This window comes from Ochotona princeps, chromosome 31 (assembly GCF_030435755.1).
Source record: "Ochotona princeps isolate mOchPri1 chromosome 31, mOchPri1.hap1, whole genome shotgun sequence".
Taxonomy (NCBI): domain Eukaryota; kingdom Metazoa; phylum Chordata; class Mammalia; order Lagomorpha; family Ochotonidae; genus Ochotona; species Ochotona princeps.
Window position 1 is genome coordinate 12,600,310 of NC_080862.1, and position 22,102 is coordinate 12,622,411.

At 53.9% G+C, this 22,102-nt stretch overlaps 1 protein-coding gene across 2 annotated transcripts in view; it reads right to left on the minus strand.

The window, feature by feature from the left end:
• Positions 1–15,105: 15,105 nt before the first annotated feature.
• KANK1 (KN motif and ankyrin repeat domains 1) overlaps positions 15,106–22,102 on the minus strand; it is a 45,118-nt gene continuing 38,121 nt past the window's right edge. The window contains exons 5-11 of one of the 2 annotated variants that reach the window (XM_004591834.2): positions 21,300–21,548; positions 20,058–20,145; positions 18,571–18,790; positions 17,575–17,717; positions 17,052–17,252; positions 15,718–15,816; positions 15,106–15,229 (exon numbers count right to left, since the gene is read on the minus strand). In XM_004591834.2, the coding sequence (XP_004591891.2) occupies positions 15,167–15,229; positions 15,718–15,816; positions 17,052–17,252; positions 17,575–17,717; positions 18,571–18,790; positions 20,058–20,145; positions 21,300–21,548 (1,063 nt within the window). In that variant the 3' untranslated portion in view covers positions 15,106–15,166. The remainder of the gene's footprint in view (positions 15,230–15,717; positions 15,817–17,051; positions 17,253–17,574; positions 17,718–18,570; positions 18,791–20,057; positions 20,146–21,299; positions 21,549–22,102) is intronic. The other variant, XM_036496803.2, reaches the window with a different exon arrangement.

Sequence of the window (22,102 nt, forward strand, 5' to 3'; positions counted from 1 at the left end):
ATTAAATGTTTTTCCGTCCATTTAAACGTGTCCTTACCCTATTCCGCCATCTTGATTCTCCCTCTGCATGCATTCTTGAGGTTTGGCTGGCTTGGGACAGCGATGTTGAGTTCTCTAGCTGAGCAGTCACACGTCTTCAGGCGTGTAGGGTCCGTCACTGGCACCTTGCTGCATGTCCATGCTTGCTCTCATGCTGTGGGCATGCCCTGGTGCCTGCTTGGTGAAGCGTTAGGTCTCTGTTCGAGTCCTGACAGGTGGCTTTGTGCCTGTCTGATACTCATAAGTGAACTCACTTGCATGACAAAGGGCCACAGCAGCTGCTTCAGCACCAGGAGGATGCCCTAACCCTGGGCTCCTCACCAGGTTCAGTCCACAAGGGCCCTCAGGTGGCAGTGATGCCCCGGCCGAGCACACAGCCTGGGTGGGGAAGCTTGTTCTAGGGGCTCGGACAGGTGGGGCCTCCCAGCACAGGACAGAGTCCCCCAGGTGCAGTGAGAGGGGCCCCTGCTGTGGACAGAGGTTTGTGGGATAGCTGGCACTGCAGTGGGGTGCGTGTGTCCCAGCTCGAGCTGTAGAGTTCTAAGTGGCAGAGACTGGGGTCCAGACCAAGGACCCTAGGAGGTGCTGTGGGCCGGAGGCTGGTGAATATGGAAGCCCCAGGAGGGAGGCGGGGAGCCTTCCTCTGGGGCCACCGCTGGCAGGGGTGGCGCCAAGCCCCTTGGCAGGCAACATTCAGGGCCGATGTCAGTAGACAGGCCTTTCCACCATGGCACCCCAACCGCCTGATGGCTGCTGCGCCTCTCGATTTTAGTTGTAAACTCAAGGCCACGTGTGCCGTGGCAGAGCTCCTAGGGGGTCGGGGCTACAAGGAGAGACCCTGAGGTGTTTCTTCACTGTGGAGCATTGGGGTCCCTTTGGTGTAGTGATGGTGGGAGGGAGGGAGGACCCCACCTGTTCAGCCAGTGTGTGTGGCGGGGGTGTCTCTGCTGAGGGTGCAGTATCCTAATGTGGACACAAGGGGGCAGAATGGCCCCGGGCAAGCAGCGTGCCTGGATGGCCCCAAGGACTTTTCTACTTGGTTCTAGAATTCTTTCAAAACAGAGTCACACTATGTCATACAAGCCCTGCATTCTTTGGCAGGAAGAAAAACTATTTGTGCAGCTGTTAAATATTTCAGTGTTAAATATATACCCGTGCAGTGTAAGCCTACCTTTCACATAAAAACAAAATAGTAATAATAAATTTTTCAGAATAAAAAAATGGAAACATGGATGCCAACACTGTAAAAGGCAGGTTCCATTAAAATTGCTTTTTTTTTTTTCTTGAAGACTGGTTTATTTTTCTTTGAAATGTATAGTTAAAAAGAGAGAGAGAGAGACAAATCCTCCCTCTGTTGATTCATTTCCCAAATGGCTAAAATAGCCAGAGCCAGGTCATTCAAAAGTTGGGAGCCGGGGGCTTCTTCCCACATGGTCTCCCACAGGGATGCAGAGACCCAAGGACTTGGCCCGTCCTCCACTGCTTTCCCAAGCCATTAGCAGGAAGCTGGATGGGAAGTGGAGCAACAGGGACCTGCACCAGGCCCATATGGGATACCAACACTGCAGGCACAGGCTTAGCCTGCTATGCCACAGCACTGCTTCCCACCCCAGTTTTTTATTCCCTAGCGCCCCCTTTATGCCTCATAGTAGCAAACATTTCTACGAGTGCAGGTGTGTATTTAATACTCAAATGTTTAACTGTTGCACAAGTATTTTTCTCCATGTCAAATAATACATGGTTTATAGGGCACTGGAAGTAGAGCAGCTGGAACACTAAACAGTGCCCACAGAGGAGGCCAGCACCTGCTACTCTGTGGTACCAGCCCCTGAAATTGCTCTTTCTTTGGGAGATACTTGACCCAAGTTCTTAAAAAGTAATGATTGCAATGTTGCATTAAAAATCATTCACGGTAAATTTTAACTCCCAACTAGTTTCTTCTTCAATTTATTTGATTGTATGAAACAGAGGAAAAGGCTGTATCTTCCATCCTTTGGTCCACTCGCCGCATGGTCACAGTGCAGCCAGGAGCTTCCTCCACCTCTCCCACATCAGCAGCGAACCCACATCTTTAATAAGGCCCAGGAGGGTGGGTTCCTTCTACCTCTGTGTCAGCTTACGACCTGTAACTTCTGCCCTTGGCCCTCAGGATGTGGGCTTGGGACTGGAACTGCGCCACCTGCTGCCAGGAGCCAGAGAGCGGGTGCTGGCCCTTGGTGTCCTTAATAATCACCTCTGCCAGTACCTCACAGGCATGTGCGTTCTCTGTGTTTCTCCCTGGATGGGTGCTGGTTGAGTTTCCCAGAGCAACCCTGGGCGGCATCACGGGAGTAGGGGCCCTCGGCCAAGGTTGGGAGGTTTCTTTATGAGCATCGGGATGGGTCTCGGCTGGTGGCCCGTGATCAGGAGCAGGAACAGTGGTTCCCTCTTTGAGGCAGCCTGGCCCTGCCCTAGGCACATGCGCGGTGGCATGCACCCCGCTGTGGCGGTTCTATTCTCACATAGGAGGCACGGCTCAGTCCCAGCAGGTGTGCGAGGCTGAGGTGTCTGGAGGCATAAAATTGCACGTGGCCCCTGTCCTGCAGTGGCATGTGGCGGCTTCCTGAGAGGAAGCGGAAGTGACAAGCGGGTGGAGGCGGAAGGGCACCTTGGGCAGTGTTATCTCCGGTCTACAGCGCGCGTGTTGCAGCAGGTGAATGGAGCCTTTGTCTTGTTGACCATCCACCTGCCGGCCTTGGACTCACCGGCCCAGACCAGGGCACTCAAAGTCCCCGCAAGCTTCGACTTCCTCCTGACACCTGTTCTCCACGGTGCCTGTAATTTACACGCCCTTGTTTATTTCCTTACACACTGCAGGCCCCCCTTGTCCCTACCTGCCCTCCTTAGAGTGGGCGTGGTTTCTTCAAGACCTGCTCCTTTGAACGAACTGGGAGGAAACTGCCCAGGATCCTGTCTGTCTTTTGCTCTAGAAGTTTCGGTCTTGCTAATGGAGTCACATGACCTCCACAGGATTGGAACCTGGTTCGTGGGTGCTTAGGTGATGCGCCTGGGCCCTGCTGGTTGCTAGACACGGTCTGGAGTGGCCGTGCTGGGCTGCAGTGTGGGACTCTGAGTGCACGGACCCCTGGGCTTTGTGGTTTGAGGCAAGGGACTGCCTGTCTCCCAAACCCTGTGTGGAGTTTGGGGCTTTAAACAGTTGTGTAAAAGATAGGTGTAGGGGCTGGTGTGCTGGCTCAACTGGCTAATCCTTCACCCTCAAGCACCAACATCCCGTATGGGCACCAGTTCATGTTCTGGCTGCTCCATTCCGGTCCAGCTCCCTGCTTGTGGCCTGGGAAAGCAGTGGAGGGCGGCCCAGGGCCTTGGGACCCTGCACCTGTGTGGGAGACCCTGAAGAAGTTCCTGAATTCAGATAGGCTCAGTTCTGAGCTTTATCGCCACTTGGGGAGCGAAACAGCTGATGGGAGCTCTTTCTCTGTTTTTCCTTCTCTCTATAGATCTGTCTTTCCAATATAAATGAATAAACTTATTTATTTATTTTATTACAAAGTCAGATATATAGAGAGGAGGAGAAACAGAGAGGAAGATCTTCCATCCGATGATGGAACTAGGCAGGAACTAGGAACCTCTTCCGGGTCTCCCACTTGGGTGTGCAGGGTCCCAAAGTTTTGGGCCGTCCTCGACTGCTTTCCCAGGCCACAAGCAGGGAGCTGGATGGGAAGTGGAGCTGCCGGGACTAGAACCGGTGCCCATAGGGGATCCCGGTGCGTTCAAGGTGAGGACTTTAGCCACTAGGCCACGCTGCCAGGCCCATGAATAAACTTTTAAAAAGGCAGCTGTCACCCCACCTGCAGTCTTGCTGGAATAAATTCCTCTCTGATGAATCTCAGAAAAGCACGTTCATTGGTTGCCTGCCTGGAGTCGGACATGCTGAGTACTTGGCCTTGGTCAAGATTGGTTTCTCTGGGAGGGGCAGTGCACTGGCATGGTTTAAACAGAGGGCCATGAAGCCACGTTATGATACCCTAGCTGGGTGATGTTGGGCAATTTCCTTCCTGTTTCTATGTTTTGCTACAACGTCTGTAATAAGGGGGCAGCACCCATCACGCAGCTCTCTGGGAAGGAGTGTGTGTCGTGCAGGAGAGCAACACAGAGCCAAGCGTAGGATGCTAAGGGGAGTCTATTGCCCAAGCTTGGTGACAGCAGCTCCCGCTACACTCCAGGACCCACTGCGCCAAACTGCCAAGGCCAGGGGTCTTTAAGCTCTCATCCTCCAATCAGATTGATAACCACACAGTACAAAGTTTCCAGGTGGGCCTGACACAATAGCGTAATGACTAAAGTTCTTGCCTTGCCTGCACTGGGATCCCACATGAGTGCTGGTTCTAATCCCAGCTGCTCCACTTCCCATCCAGCTCCCCTGCTTGTGGCCTGGGAAAGCAGTCGAAGATGTCCCAAAGCTTTGGGACCCTGCACTCATGTGGGAGATTCGGAAGAAGCTCCTGGCTCCTGGCTTCAGACTGGCTCAGCTCTGGCCGTTGCAGCCACTAGGGGAGTGAATCAGTGGATGAGGGATCCTTCCTCTCTGTCTCTTCTTTCTGCAAATCTGACTTTCCAATAAAAGAAATCTTTCTTTAAAAGAAAAAAAGTTTCCACGTGCAGGAGGCAGGAAAGAGTTAATAGAGCCCAAAGTTCTCCTGTAGTTAATTAACCTGACATAGTACAATAGGAGGCAGGAGGGACCCACGTGCTCAGAGCCCCCGGAGTCATTTCCGCTGTCAATTGTCCTGAGTGGTGCAGAAGGCAGGAGGGGGCGCAGGGGGCTTCCACTTAATTTGAGTGCCTTCAATTAACTTGAGTGCCTTCAATTAACTTGAGTGGTGGGCGAGGTGGTAGGAAGGGCGGGGTGGGAAAACTCCATTTCAGCCTGTCAATTAACCTGTGCAGCAGGTGCTAGCCACCCACCACAGCACTCTGTTACAAATGAAGGCAGGCGAGGTGTTCAGAACAGAGCCTGAGGCAGTGCAGCCCAGGGGGGGCTTCTCTCCATGACTGGAAACCAGAGCGGAGTGTGGGTGGGCAGCATGTGGCTGGGCTGGGCAGCCGGCCTCAAGGATCCCATGTCGGTCAGGCTGCCTCATCTTGCAGGGGAGGAGCCAAGTTCGTGTCCTGGGTCTGGCTCCAGCTCCTGCTACTGCAGAGCCGGATGAGGCAGTGTTGACCCATGTAGCTGGATTTCCGGTACCCACGTAGGTGTCTGTATTAGGGTTTGGGTTTTTTCCTACATCCTCGGCCTGGCCCTGGGTGCGGTGTGCATTTAGGGGGGAAGCAAGTACGCTCAATGGCTCTCTTTCAAAAAGGAAAAAATATATGGGGAAAGAAACAGGTGGACATTGAAAGTGATAGAAATATTGAAACTTTTACAGCCCAAGAGGCTAAACATACAGGTTACTTAGAAAAATAAACCAAACTGGAGGAGGTGGTTTGCTTGTCAAGCCTGTTGCTAGTCCGTGGCAGACTAGGGCTGTATCTTTGTGGCCTGTGTATGTCTTCCAACCCAAGTCCATGCCCCGGAAGTAAGTCCAAAGGGTATACAAACAGGAGACCTTGGCAGGCAGAGTGACAAGTGAACTGTGTCCCACGCACCACCCCCCAATGTCCCCCTGCCACGCTCTGTGACCCCAAAAGTTGGCAGAAGAGAAAATGAAAAATAAATGTTTTTTTTGGGGGGGGTACAGAAATTATTTACAATTCCATGAGCTTTTGGGAAATCCCTTTCCTATATATCTGTAGGAAGTAACGAACACTGATTTATTCCGTATGTGGCACAATCTACAATTGCAGGTTGTTTCGTGCCTTAAAAATATTTCTGATTGAAAGATAAACAAAAAACTCCATCTGGGTCTCACTCCTTAGTGGCAGGGGCCAAATACTTGAGCCATCATCTGCTGGCAGCAAGGTTGCCATCATTGGAAGCTTCACGAGATGCTACATACCTAGGACGGAGACCAGCATCCAGAGTTGGGCTGTGGGCTCCCACCTGTGTGGCCTGACCTGCTGTGCCCAACCCAGGTGATGGTTCCTTTATTAGAGTTAGAATCTCTCTTTTTTTATATATAAATTTATTTATGTATTATATCAAAGTCAAACATACAGAGAGGAGGAGAGACGGGGAGTGCCCAAGATCTTCCTCTCTAAGTGGCCGCAATGGCCAGTGCTGCACTGATCCGAAGCCAGGAGCCAGGAACTTCTTTCTGGGTCTCCCATGCGGGTGCAGAATCCCAAGGCTTTGGTCCATCCTTGACTGCTTTCCCAGGCCACAAGCAGGGAGCTGGATAGGAAGCAGAGCTGCTGGGACTAGAACCGGTGCCCACGTGGTATCCCAGCATGTTCAAGGTGAGGGCTTTAGCTGCTAGGCTACAATGCTGGGCCCACCCCCTTTCTAAAAGATTTATTTATTGGGCCCGGCAGTGTGGCTTAGTGGCTAAAGTCCTCTCCTTGAATGCGCCCTGCTGACCAGGAGCCCGAAGCCAGGAGCCAGGAGCTTCCCCTGTGTCTCCTGTGCAGGTGTAGGGTCCGAAGGCTTTGGGCCTTCCCAGGCCACAAATAGGGAGCTGGATCAGAAGTGGAGCAGCTGGGACTCGAGCCAGCACTCATCATGGAGCAAGAATTGCAGGCAGTGGCTTAATCCTCTCTTCTACAACTCTGGCCCCTATTATAGTGTATTTTTAAAAAAATTGGATAGTCAGGTATACAGAGAAGAGGAGAAACAGAGAGAAAGATCTTCTGTCCTCTGACTCACTCCCCAAGTGGCTGCAAAGGCCAGAGCTGAGCAGATCCGAAGCCAGGAGCCAGTAGCTTCCTCCAGGTCTCCTGCGCCGGTGCAGGGTCCCAAGGCCTTGGGCCGTCATCGACTGCCCTCCCATGCCACAGGCAGGGAGCTGGATGGGAAGCACGCTTCCAGGGTTTGAACTGGCGCCAATATGGGATCCCATACAAGGCGAGGACATCAGGCACTAGGCTTCTGCGCTGGGTCCCCCTTCCCCATATAGTTTTTTGAGTGTTAGAATACTGTCCTAGGGAGACTGGTTCCCACTTAAGTGTCCTGAAGCGACCACCAGGGGGAGCCGCTGGGTCATGATGATGGGGTTGGAGGAAGAGGAGATATCTCTGCTGCCTGGCCTGGAATGATGCCCACTTACCTTCCCACAGCCCTGAGCATGGCCTGGGACAGCGGGGCACTGTGCTCGTTTGGCTTATAGGTGGCTGATGCAGCATCCAGCGGGTGAATCAACTTGGACTCATTCTCTCCCCGGGGAGTCCGTGAGAATCTGTCGAGTAACTGACTATTGGATGTTTCACTCTCCACTCAAACCCTCTTGTTTGCGGCAAGCACAGGGACCTGTCTCTCTTTTAGTACTCGGCTGCAGGACAGGCTTGAGGCTTGTGGGGAATGGCTTGTAGAACTGGACAGGCCCTGTGCCATGCCATGTGCCAGGGACCCTCCTCAGCTTCGGAAAAGGAGATCCCGGAAGTGAACCCGCATGTCACCCCAAAGCAGTGGCTGTGGGGACCCTGCTACCTGCTCTAGACTTTGCATCCATGTCTGCAGGGGAGTCCCGTGTCAGGGTAGTGAAGGCCAGAGCGTGGCTGTTAGCAGGTGCATGGTGGTTAGCATAATCCTTCGCCTTGCTCTCCTAGAAGGGTACTTCTTGGGTTTGACCCAAGTGATGGTTGCCGTGTGCTCCACCTTTCTGGGGGGACCAGGGAGCCCACGCCCCGGCATTGTGGACAGATCCCATACAGGGTGTTTATCTTGATTGAGCCAGGAAGGCTCGTATGTCCTCCAGCAAGGGGAGTGCCTTTTAGTTCATGAGTAGGCCCTGAAGTCTTTCCTCTCTGCCACCTTCCCCACCCACCCTCAGTACTCCCACAGCCAGGTGCAGCCTGACCAGCGCCCAGCGGCCACCTGCCAAGTCAGGCTTGGGCCAGCCGTGCGTGGGCAGGAGTTTCCCCTCCATGAGCTGCGAACAGGGTGGGCACACCTGACGCTTCCCTTGGCTATGTTCACCCACGTCCTCCTTGTAAAACAAAACAAAACAAAACCTTGAAACTGACTCTAGGGACTGTTGGCGGAAAACCTCTTCCTTCGCCCTATGCAGCCCAAAGCTGCCTCTGTTTCCCATTTGGAGTCACAGTCCCACAGGGCCGTGACCGTGGTAATGATAAGGGCGTGGGCCTCCACCTTATGACACAGCTCTGCACACATCATTTGGACTCGCGGGCTGGACCAGATGGGCCATCTGTCTCCACTCTCCCCTGCAGGTGGCTAGGTGGTTCATCCAAGTCTCTTGAGCAAGTTCCTAGCTAGAACTGTTGCCGAGGAAGCATTTCTCCACCATAATTGGTCTTAGCGCACAGCTCTCACTCCTACAGGCAAACACTCTAGCCCGTGACTTTGTGGTTCTATTCACCGAAGAACTGGTTTCCCAGCCTCGATGAATCCAGGCTGGTTTGAACCTGTGTGACTTGCGTGGGCCAACAGAACACCATGCAAATGATGTTCTTGTGACCAAGCCTTGTCCGCTTGCTTTTTGGAATTGCCGTGACGGCCATGAGTATGTGCTTGGGCCTGGCAACTGGGTGAACGCTGTCAGCTGCCTGATGGTGGTCAGACAGGATGAGCTGACAGGTGGCAGGGAGGTCAGCCCAGGTCAGCAGAACCCCTTGGCTGACCACCTGATGTGTTTATTGTCCAGCGCTGCTGAGGGTTACGTGTCTTTACCGTGTTCGTAGGTAACTGATGTACCCCCTTAGAAGTCTGGGAGTCTTGTGGCTTTTTGAAGACTTTCAAGGCACGGCTCTTTGCCTTCAAACAAGAGAACTACACAGATTCTTTGCACTGAAGTGAGCTTGCCTAGAGTGGGCTTGGGGCTGTTTATGCCCAACCCCTGGGCGAGTGGGTGAGAGACCACAGGTGCACGTTAGTTATGTGTGTTTCATCTTTAGGAAGCTGCTCAGTGGGTGCCAGTGTTGGGACATTTTCCCTTCATCGTGAATCTGCCAAAAACCAGTTCCCGGAGCAAAGCCAGCCCCTGGTGCTCCCCCAGCTGTGGGATCGGCTCCTGCTAACCCCGAGTCCCTCGCTGAGGGTATGCGGGTGTACAGGAAGGGACTGTGTTGATTGTTAACAAAATACTAGAGTCTGGACCTATGGCAAAGTTTCCATGACGCATGTCAGGTCCCTGGCTGTCAGGGGATGTGTTGGCCCTATGTTTTGATGGGTGATGAAGACGGTCACTGGTGCGCCTTTGGTCATGAGTCTTGGCAAGTGGACTTTGTAGGAGTGAGTCACGCCTCCCAGAGGTCAGCCGGGCAGGTGTCTTACTGTAGCATCCGGAAGAGCTGGTTAACTGAGAACAGACCTCATGACCTGTTTGCGGGTTCGGAGTGGCCGCGGCACCTGCTGTGTGCAAGAGCTGTATAACAACGCTAAAGCCGTGGCAGGGCCAAGGGTTCGTTTGTTATTAAAGATTTAATTATTTTCTGCTCGTAAGTCAGAAGGAGACAGACAGATGTTCCTCCTGCTGGTTCACTCCCAAATGGCCCAGAGCTTGGCTGACCTGAAGCAAGGAGCCAGGAGCTTTCTCCAGTTCTCCCACATGGATGCAGGGCCCCAAGGACTTGGGCCGTCTCCTGCTGCTTTCCCAGGCCATAAGCAAGGGTCTGGATTGGAAGCAGAACAGTTAGGACACAACCCAGTGCCCATATTGGACTAGCCTGTGATGCCACCGGCCCAAAGCAGAGATCTTCCATGTTTTCACCCCCCAAAACAGCCGCAGTAGGCAGAGTTGGGCCAGGCTAACCTCAGAAAGTTATTTCAAATCTCCCAAGTGGGAGTAAAGGCCCAGGTGTTGGGCCATCCTCCACTGATTTCCTAGGTACATAGACAGGGAGCTGGATCTAAAGCGGAGCAGCCTGGCCTTGAACCAGAGCCCACATGGGATGCCGGCACTGTAGGCTGAGGCTCAGCCTGCTCTAACGTGCTGCAGGCTTCCCAGGGTCTTCTCTAACCACACTTTTTCATTGCTTTGAAACTTACGCGAAATGAGCAGCATACACAGGCAAGCAGTGTGCGTCCAGCCTGCTGCGTGACCGCCATGTGAGCAGGAAGGGCATCAGTCCTTAGGGCCCAGCACTGATCGTGCCAGGAGCCCCCTCCCCGGCTCCCTGCCAGTCATCTCTCCTCGTGACACTCCCCACCTGTAGCACCACACTGATCCCTTCCCTTGTTGTTGTTTTTTTAAAGATTTATTTTCATTACAAAGTCAGATACACAGAGAGGAAGATCTTCCGTCCGATGATTCACTCCCCAAGTGAGCGCAACAGCCGGTGCTGCGCTGATCCGAAGCTGGGAACCTGGAACCTCTTCCGGGTCTCCCACGCGGGTGCAGGGTCCCAAGGCTTTGGGCCGTCCTCGACTGCTTTCCCAGGCCACAAGCAGGGAGCTGGATGGGAAGTGGAGCAGCTGGGATTAGAACCGGCGCCCATATGGGATCCCAGGGCGTTCAAGGCGAGGACTTTAGCCACTAGGCCAAGCAGCCAGGCCCCTTCCCTTGGTTTTTAAGGACCAAGCCAGAAAACCACCGAATCTCAGCAGATGGTGTCCCCTATCCAAGCCCCCTGAGCTGATTCTGGGTGCCTGCCAGCTCAAGGCTGGCTCTTGTGGAGGTGTGTTGCAGGTGTCGGGCAGGGTGAACTTGCTGCGGTCGGATGCTGCCTGATGACTGGCTACTCTTCCTTGCCTGTGTGTGAGCATAGCCAGTGTTTTCCAGTGGGGCAGACAGGACTGTAGTCAGTTCATGATGTGCCCAGCTGGGGCCTGGTCTCCCGCAGACGAGCCCAGCACACACGGAGCCGTGGAGCTGCAGGCAGTGGCGAATGAGCCGCCACTATACAGCTTATTTTGGTTCAAACGGAAGATGGGAAGTTGGTCTGACAAATGAGCATGTCTTTCGCAGGTCACATTTTCTGAAAGTTAAGGGTGTGTTGTCTGCCGTCCTACCTGTCAAAATGCCCAGGGTTTTAAGGTATGGCCAATTGGTTTCCTAAAATACCAGCTCTCCTGTAACTCCAACAGATGTTTAGTGAATCTGGCATTTCTGTACAAGCATGCACCCATAAAAATACTTTGCTTTCTGGGGCTACTGTGTTGCAGTGGGTTAAAGTCACCACCTGCTATAAACACCAGTTCTTGACTTGATATTTCTTTCTTTTTAAAAATATTTGTTTGAAAGTTTGAGTTGGGGCCCGGCAGCATGGCCTAGCGACTAAATCCTTGCCTTGAACACGTCCGGGATCCCATATGGGCGCCAGTTCTAATCCTGGCAGCTCCACTTCCCATCCACCTCCCTGCTTGTGGCCTGGGAAAGCAGTTGAGGACGGCCCAATGCATTGGGACCCTGCACCTGCGTGGGAGACCCAGAAGAGGTTCCTGGTTCCCGGCTTCAGATCGGTGCAGCACCGGCCGTTGCGGTCATTTGGGGAGTGAATCATCGGATGGAAGATCTTCCTCTCTGTCTCTCCTCCTCTCTGTATATCTGACTTTGTAATGAAAATAAATAAATCTTTAAAAAAAAAAAAAAAAGACAGGTTGAGTTGGAGAGGGAGACACGAATACCTTCTATCTGCTAGTTTACTCCGCAAAGGACTGCATCAGCTGGGGCTGGGCCAGGCTGAAGCCAGGAGCCCGGGACCCCATCTGGATCTCCCACGTGGGTGGCAGTGGCCCAAGCAGTGGCTTATTTGTTGCTGCTTTTCCAGGCATATTTGAGGGACTCGGAGCAGCATTCTGATGGAATGCCAGCACTGCAGGTGGTGACTCCACGTGCTGTGCCACAGTCCCGGCTTGACTCTGACCATGGCTGCTCCAAAGTGGTGCAGGATAGCCCAAGTACTTGAACCCTAGCATCTGTCTGAGAGACCCGGATGGCCCTCTGAGCTCTGGTCCTCCGCCTGGCTCAGTCCTACCATTGTGGCCACTTTAGGAGTGAACCAGTGGGTGCAAGTTTTTGTCTAATTGCCTTTCAGAAAAGTAAATCTTTTTTTTTTTTTTTTTTTTGCTTTACAATATGAGGGCAAATTCCTTGCCCGAACCCAGGGTACACATGTTGCAGATACTGTGCCAAACCCCAAGCCCATCCTCTGTTCTCCAGGCGCAAACAGCTGGCAACTGCAGCCACATCCTTTGATGGTCATACATTATATTTCTGGTATATTTTTAAATCAGTTGACTTCTAAATTGCAGCCATGCTGAGTAAGGGCAGAGTAAACATATAATTGGTAATTTCCTTGTGCAAGAAGTAGATTCAAATAGACCCTGGCTAAGACCCAGGACCTAAAAATAATTGTGCTTTTGGTAAACACACACACACACACACACACACAGCTGTCTTTATTCCACAGCCAAGGCCATGGCTCACGCCGTCCCTTTAGTAGCAACAGCCCAGCTGCAGGAGGAAGTGGATAGAAGATTAACCAGAGAGGAAAATGCAATGGCAGAGTTTGGACAGTACCTTGGTCCATGGTGGACAACTCCTGCTACGTGCAAGCTAAAGTGTGTGGTTTTCACTCTTCAGTGGAAGCCCCCCTCACACCGTTGAGGCCAACCTCCCAGGCCTGAATGAGCTGTCAGGGAGGGGCTGGCCAGGACCCTCCCCTCCTGCCCCGGAAGGGAATGTGTGCGCTGGGCACCAGGACACAGCAGACATAGAACCATCACAAAAGTCACCTGTTGCTACTGGTAGTAGCTCCGCGCTCCCCTTCCCCGCGGCGCAAAAAGGACCCATCTAGGTTTACCGGAGGCAGGGATCAGCGGCTGCGATACCGGCATCTGACAGCAGAGGGCGCTAGACTTGCTTTCTCTTGGGATCCCTGCCTGCACAGTACATTCTAGCTAAGGTTTTTCCAGAAGCAAGGACCCCACCTCTTGGCCTGACAGCTTCTCAGGTTTGGTCTGAACGGTGGCGGGACGTGTCTCCATGTCTGCTTGGTTTCTCTGTGTGGATTCAAGTTTTGGAGCCGCTTCATGTCGAGGGCAAGGGTTTCTAGAGAATTGGCTGGCTGAGGCGCCAACACGGAGCCGCCTCTTTAACGTCACTTCTGGAAAAAAGCCCGCAGTGCCCAGCTCTCTGCTGGCCTTCCTTGGGGGCTTGGCCAGAGCCTCCAGCACACGTCCCTTGATGGAACCTCACCAGGCAGGCTCATTGGGCTGATTTATGCAGGGTGCTAAGACGTCAAGAGAGTGATCTGGAGGGTTGGTGTTAATAAAGCAACTGAGTGGAGCGGTTGTATATACACGGGGCGAGCCCTCGCTCAGGCGCAAGCTTTCATTGGTGAAAACGCAGAACAGGAAAGTTTGAAGATCGCATACAGAGGTAGGCAGTGATGTCCCATGCGTTTACAACAGGAGTGCCTTTGCTTTTCTAGCTGCCACGTTTCCCAGAGCCACACCTGCCTGCCACAGTCCTTTGTGTACTAAGTGTGCGCGACCCCATTTCCGCCCCAGCTGCTTAGTTGAATTCACTGTGCTGTTCTAGCTCGGTGGGAACTTGGGTCTGGGAAACTACCTTGAAGCCCAAATGAACCCAGGTCCCAGAACTACCAGCTCTGTCCTGGGAGGGATTGTTGGCTGGTGAGCCCAGGCTGCCTGCTGTGAGGCTCAAGGAAGAGGATGGCTTTGCTGTCCTGGGGGGGGTCCCTGCAGTGGCACTAGAAGGCCCATGACTGGGTCCACTGTCGCTGCTTCCTGCCAAGCTCCTCTTGAGCAGCCGCAAACCTGCCAACCGTGGGGCAGGAATTGCAGACACACCCGTCTGCCCTTTGCTGAGCTCGCACCGACTGGATTCCCAAAGCCAGGGAGGGAACTAGGGGACACTGAAATAGGTGCCAGTGTGCCCATGTCTCACACGTGGCCTTGGTTAGACTCCGCAGGCCGCGATGTCCAGCACGAATTCTGGTCGCCATGCGTGTTCACATATCCATTTCTGGAACGTGGGGCTCCAAATACCGGGGCTTCCGCTTCTCTAACAACATGGTCCGAGTTCTTCTACACTGGAAGGATTTGAACACAGGTGCTATTGGACCAGCATGTTTCCAAGCTGGCAGCCTGGACACATATGTCTGCTCCACTGGGCGGTGGCGCTCACCGCCACCTGGCAGACGGCTGGCAGAGACTGGGCAGAGAAAGCTGCTTCAAGGAAATTTTATTTGGAAAATATGGCAAGAGTCTAAGGCACTTCAAACATTTAAATACACACAGAACCAGAGTAAATGTGACATGGTATAAGGACATGTATAAATACATGGAGAACTACATTGGGTTTCGCGAACGTCTACGCCCTGTTTCCTTACAACAGGTTCCCGTAACAGTTCAACCTTTGTATCATGAGACAAAGGTACGGATGTGCAATTACTGATGAAAACATGGTCATGCTACAGGTGTTTCTTCCTGACTTGGGTCACTATGGAATAGAAAAGTTGAAAATACTGTGTTGATTTCATATATAGCTTTTATATAAAAAGTCGTACAATGCTTCCGCCTGGATAAAACTGACATTTCCTTTTGTAAATTTCATTTCTGAAGCAGGGACTACCAGCTCTGACCTGCAGGGTGCATGGCTAAAGTCATTTCGGCGTCCTTAGTGTAGACTGAGGGAGGTGACCTGAGCCCCACAGGTCCATCCCAGGATGGCATTTCAGAACAGCCCCGTGCTAACTGAGTGCCAATACCAGTGGCAGAGTTTCGAGGAGAACCTGCAGTGGCCACGGTGAGGAATGGGGGTGGCCAAGCAGCAGCTGCCTGGCCAGGTGACCATGCCATGCAGCTGTACAGGATGGGGCAAGCTCTCAGCAGCAATGGACGGGGCCGACGGGGGCCCGACGGGGGCCCAGCTGGGGCGAGGGCGGCCTCCAGCGTGCTGGGGGAGCCCCAGTCTCTGCCCTTGGCCCCGTGCTCCCATGTGCTGGTGAGCTCAGGCACGACAGGTGTACGTTCAGATTCGGCTGCCCCAACAGGCACGAGCAGCAGCGTGACGGTGGCATGCAAGTGGGGGCTTGTTGCGCATGGTCAGTCGAATGAGCCTCGGTGGGTGGGACCGGGAGACGTCTTCCTTCCGAGCCTAGGGGTGCCCTGGAGACCAGGAAAGGAAGACAACAGGCGGTTAATGAGGGGCTGCAGATGTGTCGCCTGGGACATGGGCACTGGGCCACTGCCTCCAGCAACTGCCCAGGAGCCAGGGCCAGGCGGAGGTCCACCCGCAGTAAGGCCAGCCTGGTCTGTGTGTTCTGGGAAGGCTGCTTCCTTGAACTTGTGCTCTGCAGATTCTTCTCCATGTGTGCCAGGAACAGGATGCACATGCCCCTGGGCTTGCGGGGAGCCCCCCCCCCCCAGCATCCTCCCGCACAGAGGAGGGGAGGCGGTGGAAGGGCCACGGGGGCTCAGTGGCCCTCGCCTTCAGGGTGGGGTGCATGGGACGCACTCCGCAGCTCCACACTGCAACTTGTTGCATTTTCAGCACCAACGCAAACACTGCATCTCCCATCCACTTCCCGAGGCAGAGGGCCAGCTGGCCTGGCAGCCTTCCGCCTGGTTCCAAGGGCCAGACGCACGACACTGACCGGAGACTGGGCCTTGGCGAAGTTGACATGGGCGTAGAGAAGTACGGCGATGTCCTTGTGCCCTGCCTCCAGGGCAATGGAGAGCGCAGTGCTGCCATCCTGAGGACAGAAGGAGCCAGTGAGGCGGGGCTGCTGGCACTGCCACCCCGCAGGCGGTCACACGCTGGCTGGAGGGGCCGGCCCAACTCTCCTCCCCTCCCACACTCAGTTCTGGGCGCTGTTTTCCTTTCGGAGGCTGGGGGTTCCCTCTCCTTCCTGGGGAAGGCAGTAGGCATAGGAGCCAGGGTGGCCAGGCTTTCTGGAAGGTGCTGGGGTTCTGTGACCCCCTGGCACCTTGTCTCTAAGCTTGTCCGCTGCGGCAGATAAGGGCAAGCCAAGCCAAGTGCAGCTAATACTCCTGGAGAAAGGTAAGGCAGGGCTGTGCAATGGTTAGCCTGGCCTGCTAGCGTTGCCCTGGGCTGGTGGGGCCCAGCAGGAGGCTTGCTCTTCCATCCCATGGGGCTCTGAGCCGAAGCAAGGCCTGGTGCCGCCCTGTGCACCAGGCGCTGAGCTCTGCACAACTAACCTACCCCAATGGGTCTTGGCAGGCTCCCCACCCAAATGTCAGCTCCTTAGAAGGCCTGGTTGCACACACAGAGGTGGTTTCCTGGTCAAGGAGCTATTTGGGGATGGAGCCATCTTAGGTACTTGGACGTCAACTTGTCGCAGCTTACTTAGGCGGTGCGCCTGCATTGGGAACTGGCATGGTGGCAAAGCAAGTTAAGCCCCTGATGGGAAGCTGTGCTATTTGTGTTTAATTAAGATCTATTTTTAAGCTTTTATTTGGAAGGCAGAGTTAAGAGGAAAAATCAGGATCTAGGAGCTTCTTCTAGATCTCCTACTTGGGTGCAAGGGCCCAAGGGCTTGAGTCACCCTCTGTTGCTTTCCCAGGCCGTAAGTGAAGGGGCTGGACTGGGAGTGCAGCAGCCAGGACACAAACCATTGCCCACAGGGATACACGCTGCTGGCTATGCCAGGCCATCTGGGCAGTGAGCCATCCTATGGACAACTCTGCCTTTCCAATTATTAAAGGGCCTACACTGGGTCAGAGCGTGCAGGGGCCACCCGTTTACTTCCTGCAACACGAGTTCTGGTTCCTAACTGCGTCACCTTTTATGAGTCCTGCCTTTGACCTTGGCTAACACGAGGGTGACTGCACCTACAGTAAACCCTGCCACGCTAGGTGATGACGGGAACGAGCCTGCATGCCAAGGCAGAGCCCCCAGGAGGGGAGGAGGCCACGTTCTCCCTCCCTCCCCGGGCCCGTGCCCACCGCCCTGGGCTGCGAGGCTTACGTTGTCCTCCAGGTGCCCGTTGCAGCCCGGTTGGGCTAGGAGCAGCTTGACAATCTCCACGTGGCCGTGCTCACTGGCGCACATCAGGGCGGTGGAGCCCTCGTCATCCTGGATGTTGACATCGGCCCCGCAGGCCAGCAGGCCCTTGACCATGTCGATCCGGCCGTGGCTGACCGCCAGCATGAGGGCCGTCTGGCCCGCCTGCGGGAAGCAGCCAGGGAGAGTGGAGTGTGAGGACGGGGAATACGCGGATGACCCGGGGCTGGTGTGAGCTACGGAAGGTCGTGGAATGGGGAGCAGTTTTCCTGTTAGCTTGGAGGTCTGGTCTGGTCTCAGCCAGGGCTGGAAAGCTGGGCTGGGAGCACAGGGGGATTCAGGACCCCGATGCTGATGGGAGACAGGGAGCACCTGTGGCTGGGGGGGGTAGGATGGGGGACACTGCACCGGCATGGCCAGCCAGGACCACCAGATGGCACACACTCGGGCTGGGTCTGCAAGCAGCCCAGGAAGGGAGCCCACCAACCTGACTGGCTTTGGCGTTGACATCCCCACAGGCGAACAGCTCCTCCACGACCCGCATGTCCCTCTCGGCCTCCACTGCAGCGAGGGCGGCCAGCATGATGGGGGTGTACCCCGCCTTGTTCTGGTGATCCACGTTGCACACATCTGCAAGAGACGTGTGCCCTTAGGGAGAGAAGCCGCACCCAAGAGGAAGAGGAGGCCAGGCCTGCGGGGGAGGCCAGGGAGGTGGCGCCAGGTGTCCGCGGACCAAGCATGACCATGAAGGAAGCGGGAGAGATGTTTCTGTGCCAAACCACAGAACTGTTTTCTAGCTCACAAGTCCCGACTGCAAGTCTCTCCTGGGGGTGGCAGCACAACAGCTGCGAGCTCTGCTGGCTGCTTTGGGGGGTCCATAGAGATGCAGACGCAACCCATTCAGTGGTGCTGGGGAGCCCACCTTTGGGGAAGCAGTGGTACCATCCCACGTGGGTGCCAGCCTGCATGTCGGCCACTCTACTGCCAATGCAGCTCCTCGCTAACGCCCCCGGGAGCGCAGCATGAGGTGACCACGGCGCTTGCGCCCTTGCCACCCGAGCAGGAGACCCAAGCCTAGCTCCCGTCTCCTGGTTTGGGCCTGGCTTAGCCTTGGCTGTTGTGGCTAGCTGAGGACCGAACCCATGGCCTGATGCTTGCTCTGTCTGTCTGGACTTGAAAAGAAACGAGCGTCTTTCTAGTGACAACGAGGCCTTGTCTCTGATGATGGAAAAGTTATCCTGCCCCACTGGCCGTTGCTGGGTGTGGACAGACCCACACAGGAGGAGGAGTGGGGCTGTCATCAACCCCAGTCTGCCTCCTGAAAGCCAGCGGGCCAGGCCCGGGGCAGCCGGTGCAGGTGGCAATGAGGCTCAGGTCCAGGGCTGGGTGGCACTCTGCCAGAAGGCGTCGGGCTGAGCTCATGGGGGGACGTTCTCTACCCCTCCCCGAGGGCACCTGGGAGGACCCAGGGAGGCCCACGCACCCGCGTCCAGCAGCAGCTTCACGATCTCGAAGTTGGAGTGGGACACGCTGTAATGCAGCGCCGTGTTGCCGTTGCCGTCGGCCATGTTGATGACGTAGCGCAGCACTTCCGGCGAGATGGCGGCGAAGGCCGTGATGTAGTCTCCCACCATGGCGGCCACGGCCGACTTCTGGCTGGACACGCGGAACCACTCGTGCTGCAGGGTGTTGAGACAGAAGCGCTGCCAAAACAAGGAGCGGACCGTTAGAGGCTCCGTCCATTGCGCTTCCTGCCACCCGGCTCCCAGATCCCAGGCTCCAGGCCTTGTAGAGTCAGAAGTGAACTTGGGCAGAAGCCACTCTCAGGAAACACAGGCGTGCACAAGCTGGCTGCCTGGGCTGCCTTTTATGGAGCTGCACCGTCCGCACGCACTGGGCTGAACCTTGCCCAGCTTAAACGTGCGTCCAGGCAACTGGAAAGCCTTGCTCGGCTGCCCCACACCCACGAGGCCCTCTTTGTCCTGGGATGATGGGAGTGGGCTGGCTCGATTCCATAGTCAGTGTCCTGGTGAGGGTCTCTCTGGCCCAGGCACACGCTAAGTCACAGCCCCGTACTTCAGATACCTTTACATGGGAGACATAGTCATCAACGAAAACTGCCCCACAGACCATGTGGTGCCAACACCGTGCCTGGCAATTCGGAGGTGCAGAACTGTCACCTTACCCTGCCCCAGATCAAAAATAAAATTCTTTTTTAAAAATGTAACTTAGTTAACAAAAATCTAGTACCCAAGGAAGTATAACCCAGTCCCCGCACTAAGCAGTACCTCTTTTGGGACTCAGGGAGAGCAGGGTGGTGACGAGCCATCACTAGTTCAATTGAACAGGCTGCCCTGGGGCCGTGGCCTTGACATTACAAAGCTGGGTCATTTTTTTCAAGATTATGCTAAGTCTTGTGCCCCTTCTAGTCTTAACCTCTTGACCCCAGACCTCTGCTGTTAACCCTGTAAGCCTTATCAAGCACTTTTTTCTCCAAGCATCAACTTATTCCAGCATAAAGTGTGATCAAAGAGCTGCCGACAAGTGCAGACTGAAGTGCGTATTACCTGCGTGAACAAGTGTGGTGGTTTTTCTGTATTAAATAGTGGCTGCCTGCACTCCACATTGGAACATAAGATGCAGTTTCCTAACCGTAAAGCATTGCTGACCTTAGCCCAGATAGAGTGCTTTTAAAAACGTATGTAAACCTCAGAAAAAAACAAACCAAAAAGAGGACCAGGGTACCGTTCCCTGGACCACAGGGGTCTATGCATTGAAGTGGGAGCATGCAGGAAGAGGTGCGTGAGGCAACTGACCCTCGCATCTCTCTGCAGGTGTGCGATGCCTGAAGCCATGGCTACGAGCATACAGGGGACCAAGTGTAGTTCAGGGGGTAGCAAGCCTACAACAACCGGTCAGAGACAGGCTCCAGCTGCTGCTATGGTGATGCTCACCCAACTGGTCACTCACCATGTCTTTGCTGGTCAGGGCTTTGGGGTCATTGATATTATTTTTCAGCAAGTTGCATGCAGATAACATCTTTTCACTTAATTCATACCTAAGAGGGGGAGGAGAAAGTTTATGAGTAACCACAGAAGGCAAATTATTTCTATCCAATTCAAAGGCCAGGTGTTCTCTCGGCAGCACAGGTAAGTCAGGCTGGTTCGAGGTGATCAGGGTTGGGCTGATTGCCCCGAGCTAACCAAAGGCTGATGTTGCGCTGGACAGCCAACATCTGCCCGCAGCCTGAGCTCATCTCAGGGAGGTGACTTTCATTTCCAACAGCTGGCCTTTAGGACAGGATGGAAACACGTTTGGGGATTTTAGTTTGTTCCTTTTCTAAGTTCTGGAAAAAATATTCTTACTCTTGAACGGCTAAAGAGGTTCAAACGACTAAACTCCACTATTCGGCTGATTCGTTCACCGCATAGCAGAACCCACATTGGCAATTCTTTAACCCATTTGAGAAGAAATTAGATGGTGATGTATTAGATTCTATCTAAACAATGCTGCTATAAATAGCCAGGTGACAAGATAGTTGAGCCATGTGAAAATGCCTGGAAATACAAACACTTATCTTATGTGAAGGCAAAGTTTCATTTGCCAAATGAGCTAAGTTTTCTGGAATGTTTTATTTCTGTCTCACATAGAGGACACCAGACTGAAGTTTCCAGCTCTCGTGTTTGGTATGAATCTCACATCCGTATTTGCTCAGAGTCCCCTGTTTTGTTGTTAGGCGTGTGTTTCAGCCAACCAGGGGAGGGTTGGATATTTTATCTCGGTGATGACACCCTCCCAAATCCATTCCTGCAGTGGCGTGATCACTCGTGGGGAATACTAAAACTACTGCCACCTGTACCAGCATAGAATGGCTAGAGATAAAACCTGACATTTCAAAACAAGGATGTTAGCCATCAAAATATTCAAGACCTCTTTAAGTACAAGGAAGGTGTTTCAGCAAGTGGCAGCTTTAGTGGATGGTAGTTTTAATGAAGTTTCAGACCATAAGCCATTCTCTCTGCCACCACAAGTGATGTAACAGCTGCCATCTGCCTGACGTGTATTTATCAGTCCTCCTACAAGACGTGTGTGCACTGCTAAGGGACAGGTACGAGCACACGCCAAGTGCAGAGTCTCTGAACTTGACAGCCACATTGCTGGTGTACCTTACACACGGGAGGAGTCAGGGGAGGGCAGGGGAGGGTACCACACCTCTCTCTGATTTCCACCTGCTCAGGTTCACATTCCGGAACCTGCATTTCATCTTCCACCCTGGCGGACTTGAAACCTTCCATGTTAACTGCGTGTTGCCCTTCAGCCATTCCCCGAGTGTCTTCCTCCTCCTCCTCCTCTTCCTCCTCCTCTTCTTCAGGAGGGTATTCAAGGGCATCACATTCGTCATCTGACTCGGAAGAAGAACTTTCATCTGAGCTCGAATCCTCACTTGAAGTTGTTTCATACCTAGGTGGCAATTGGAATTTCAGGAGATGCAAAGTGCGCCCACACAGACCCAGCGATAGAATGTTCAAGGAAGGGTGAGCTGCTTACAGATTCTGGACTTGGAAAAACCAGGCACCATGATGTTGACGCCTTAGTGGTAACGCTCCACTATAAATGTCATCTGAATTAATCTTGTACTATTGTTTTCTTGTTGCGGTTGTGCACTGATTAATCAGTTAACTGCTTTGGTTTCACTGTAGGAGGACAAACAGACTTACTCATGTACTTGGGCCAACTGGACAGGAAAGCGCGAACAGGCAATATGCCTCTTCCTGACCAGGTAAAGAAACTGACCACACGTTCAGGTGACCCCTGAGGGGAGGCCCTGCAGTTTGGTTTGTGGCCACCAGGGGGCAGGCAAGCGGCCCGTTCTGAGGATCCTAAAGGGAGCCACGCTCTTGGTCTTTTTCTGCTCATTTTGTGAGTTCTAACACAGCCAAGTACAAGTGGTCCAACACAGGGCAGGAGCCCCGCTCCTGGCTACAACCTTCAGTGAGATGGCTAGTGCGTCCTTA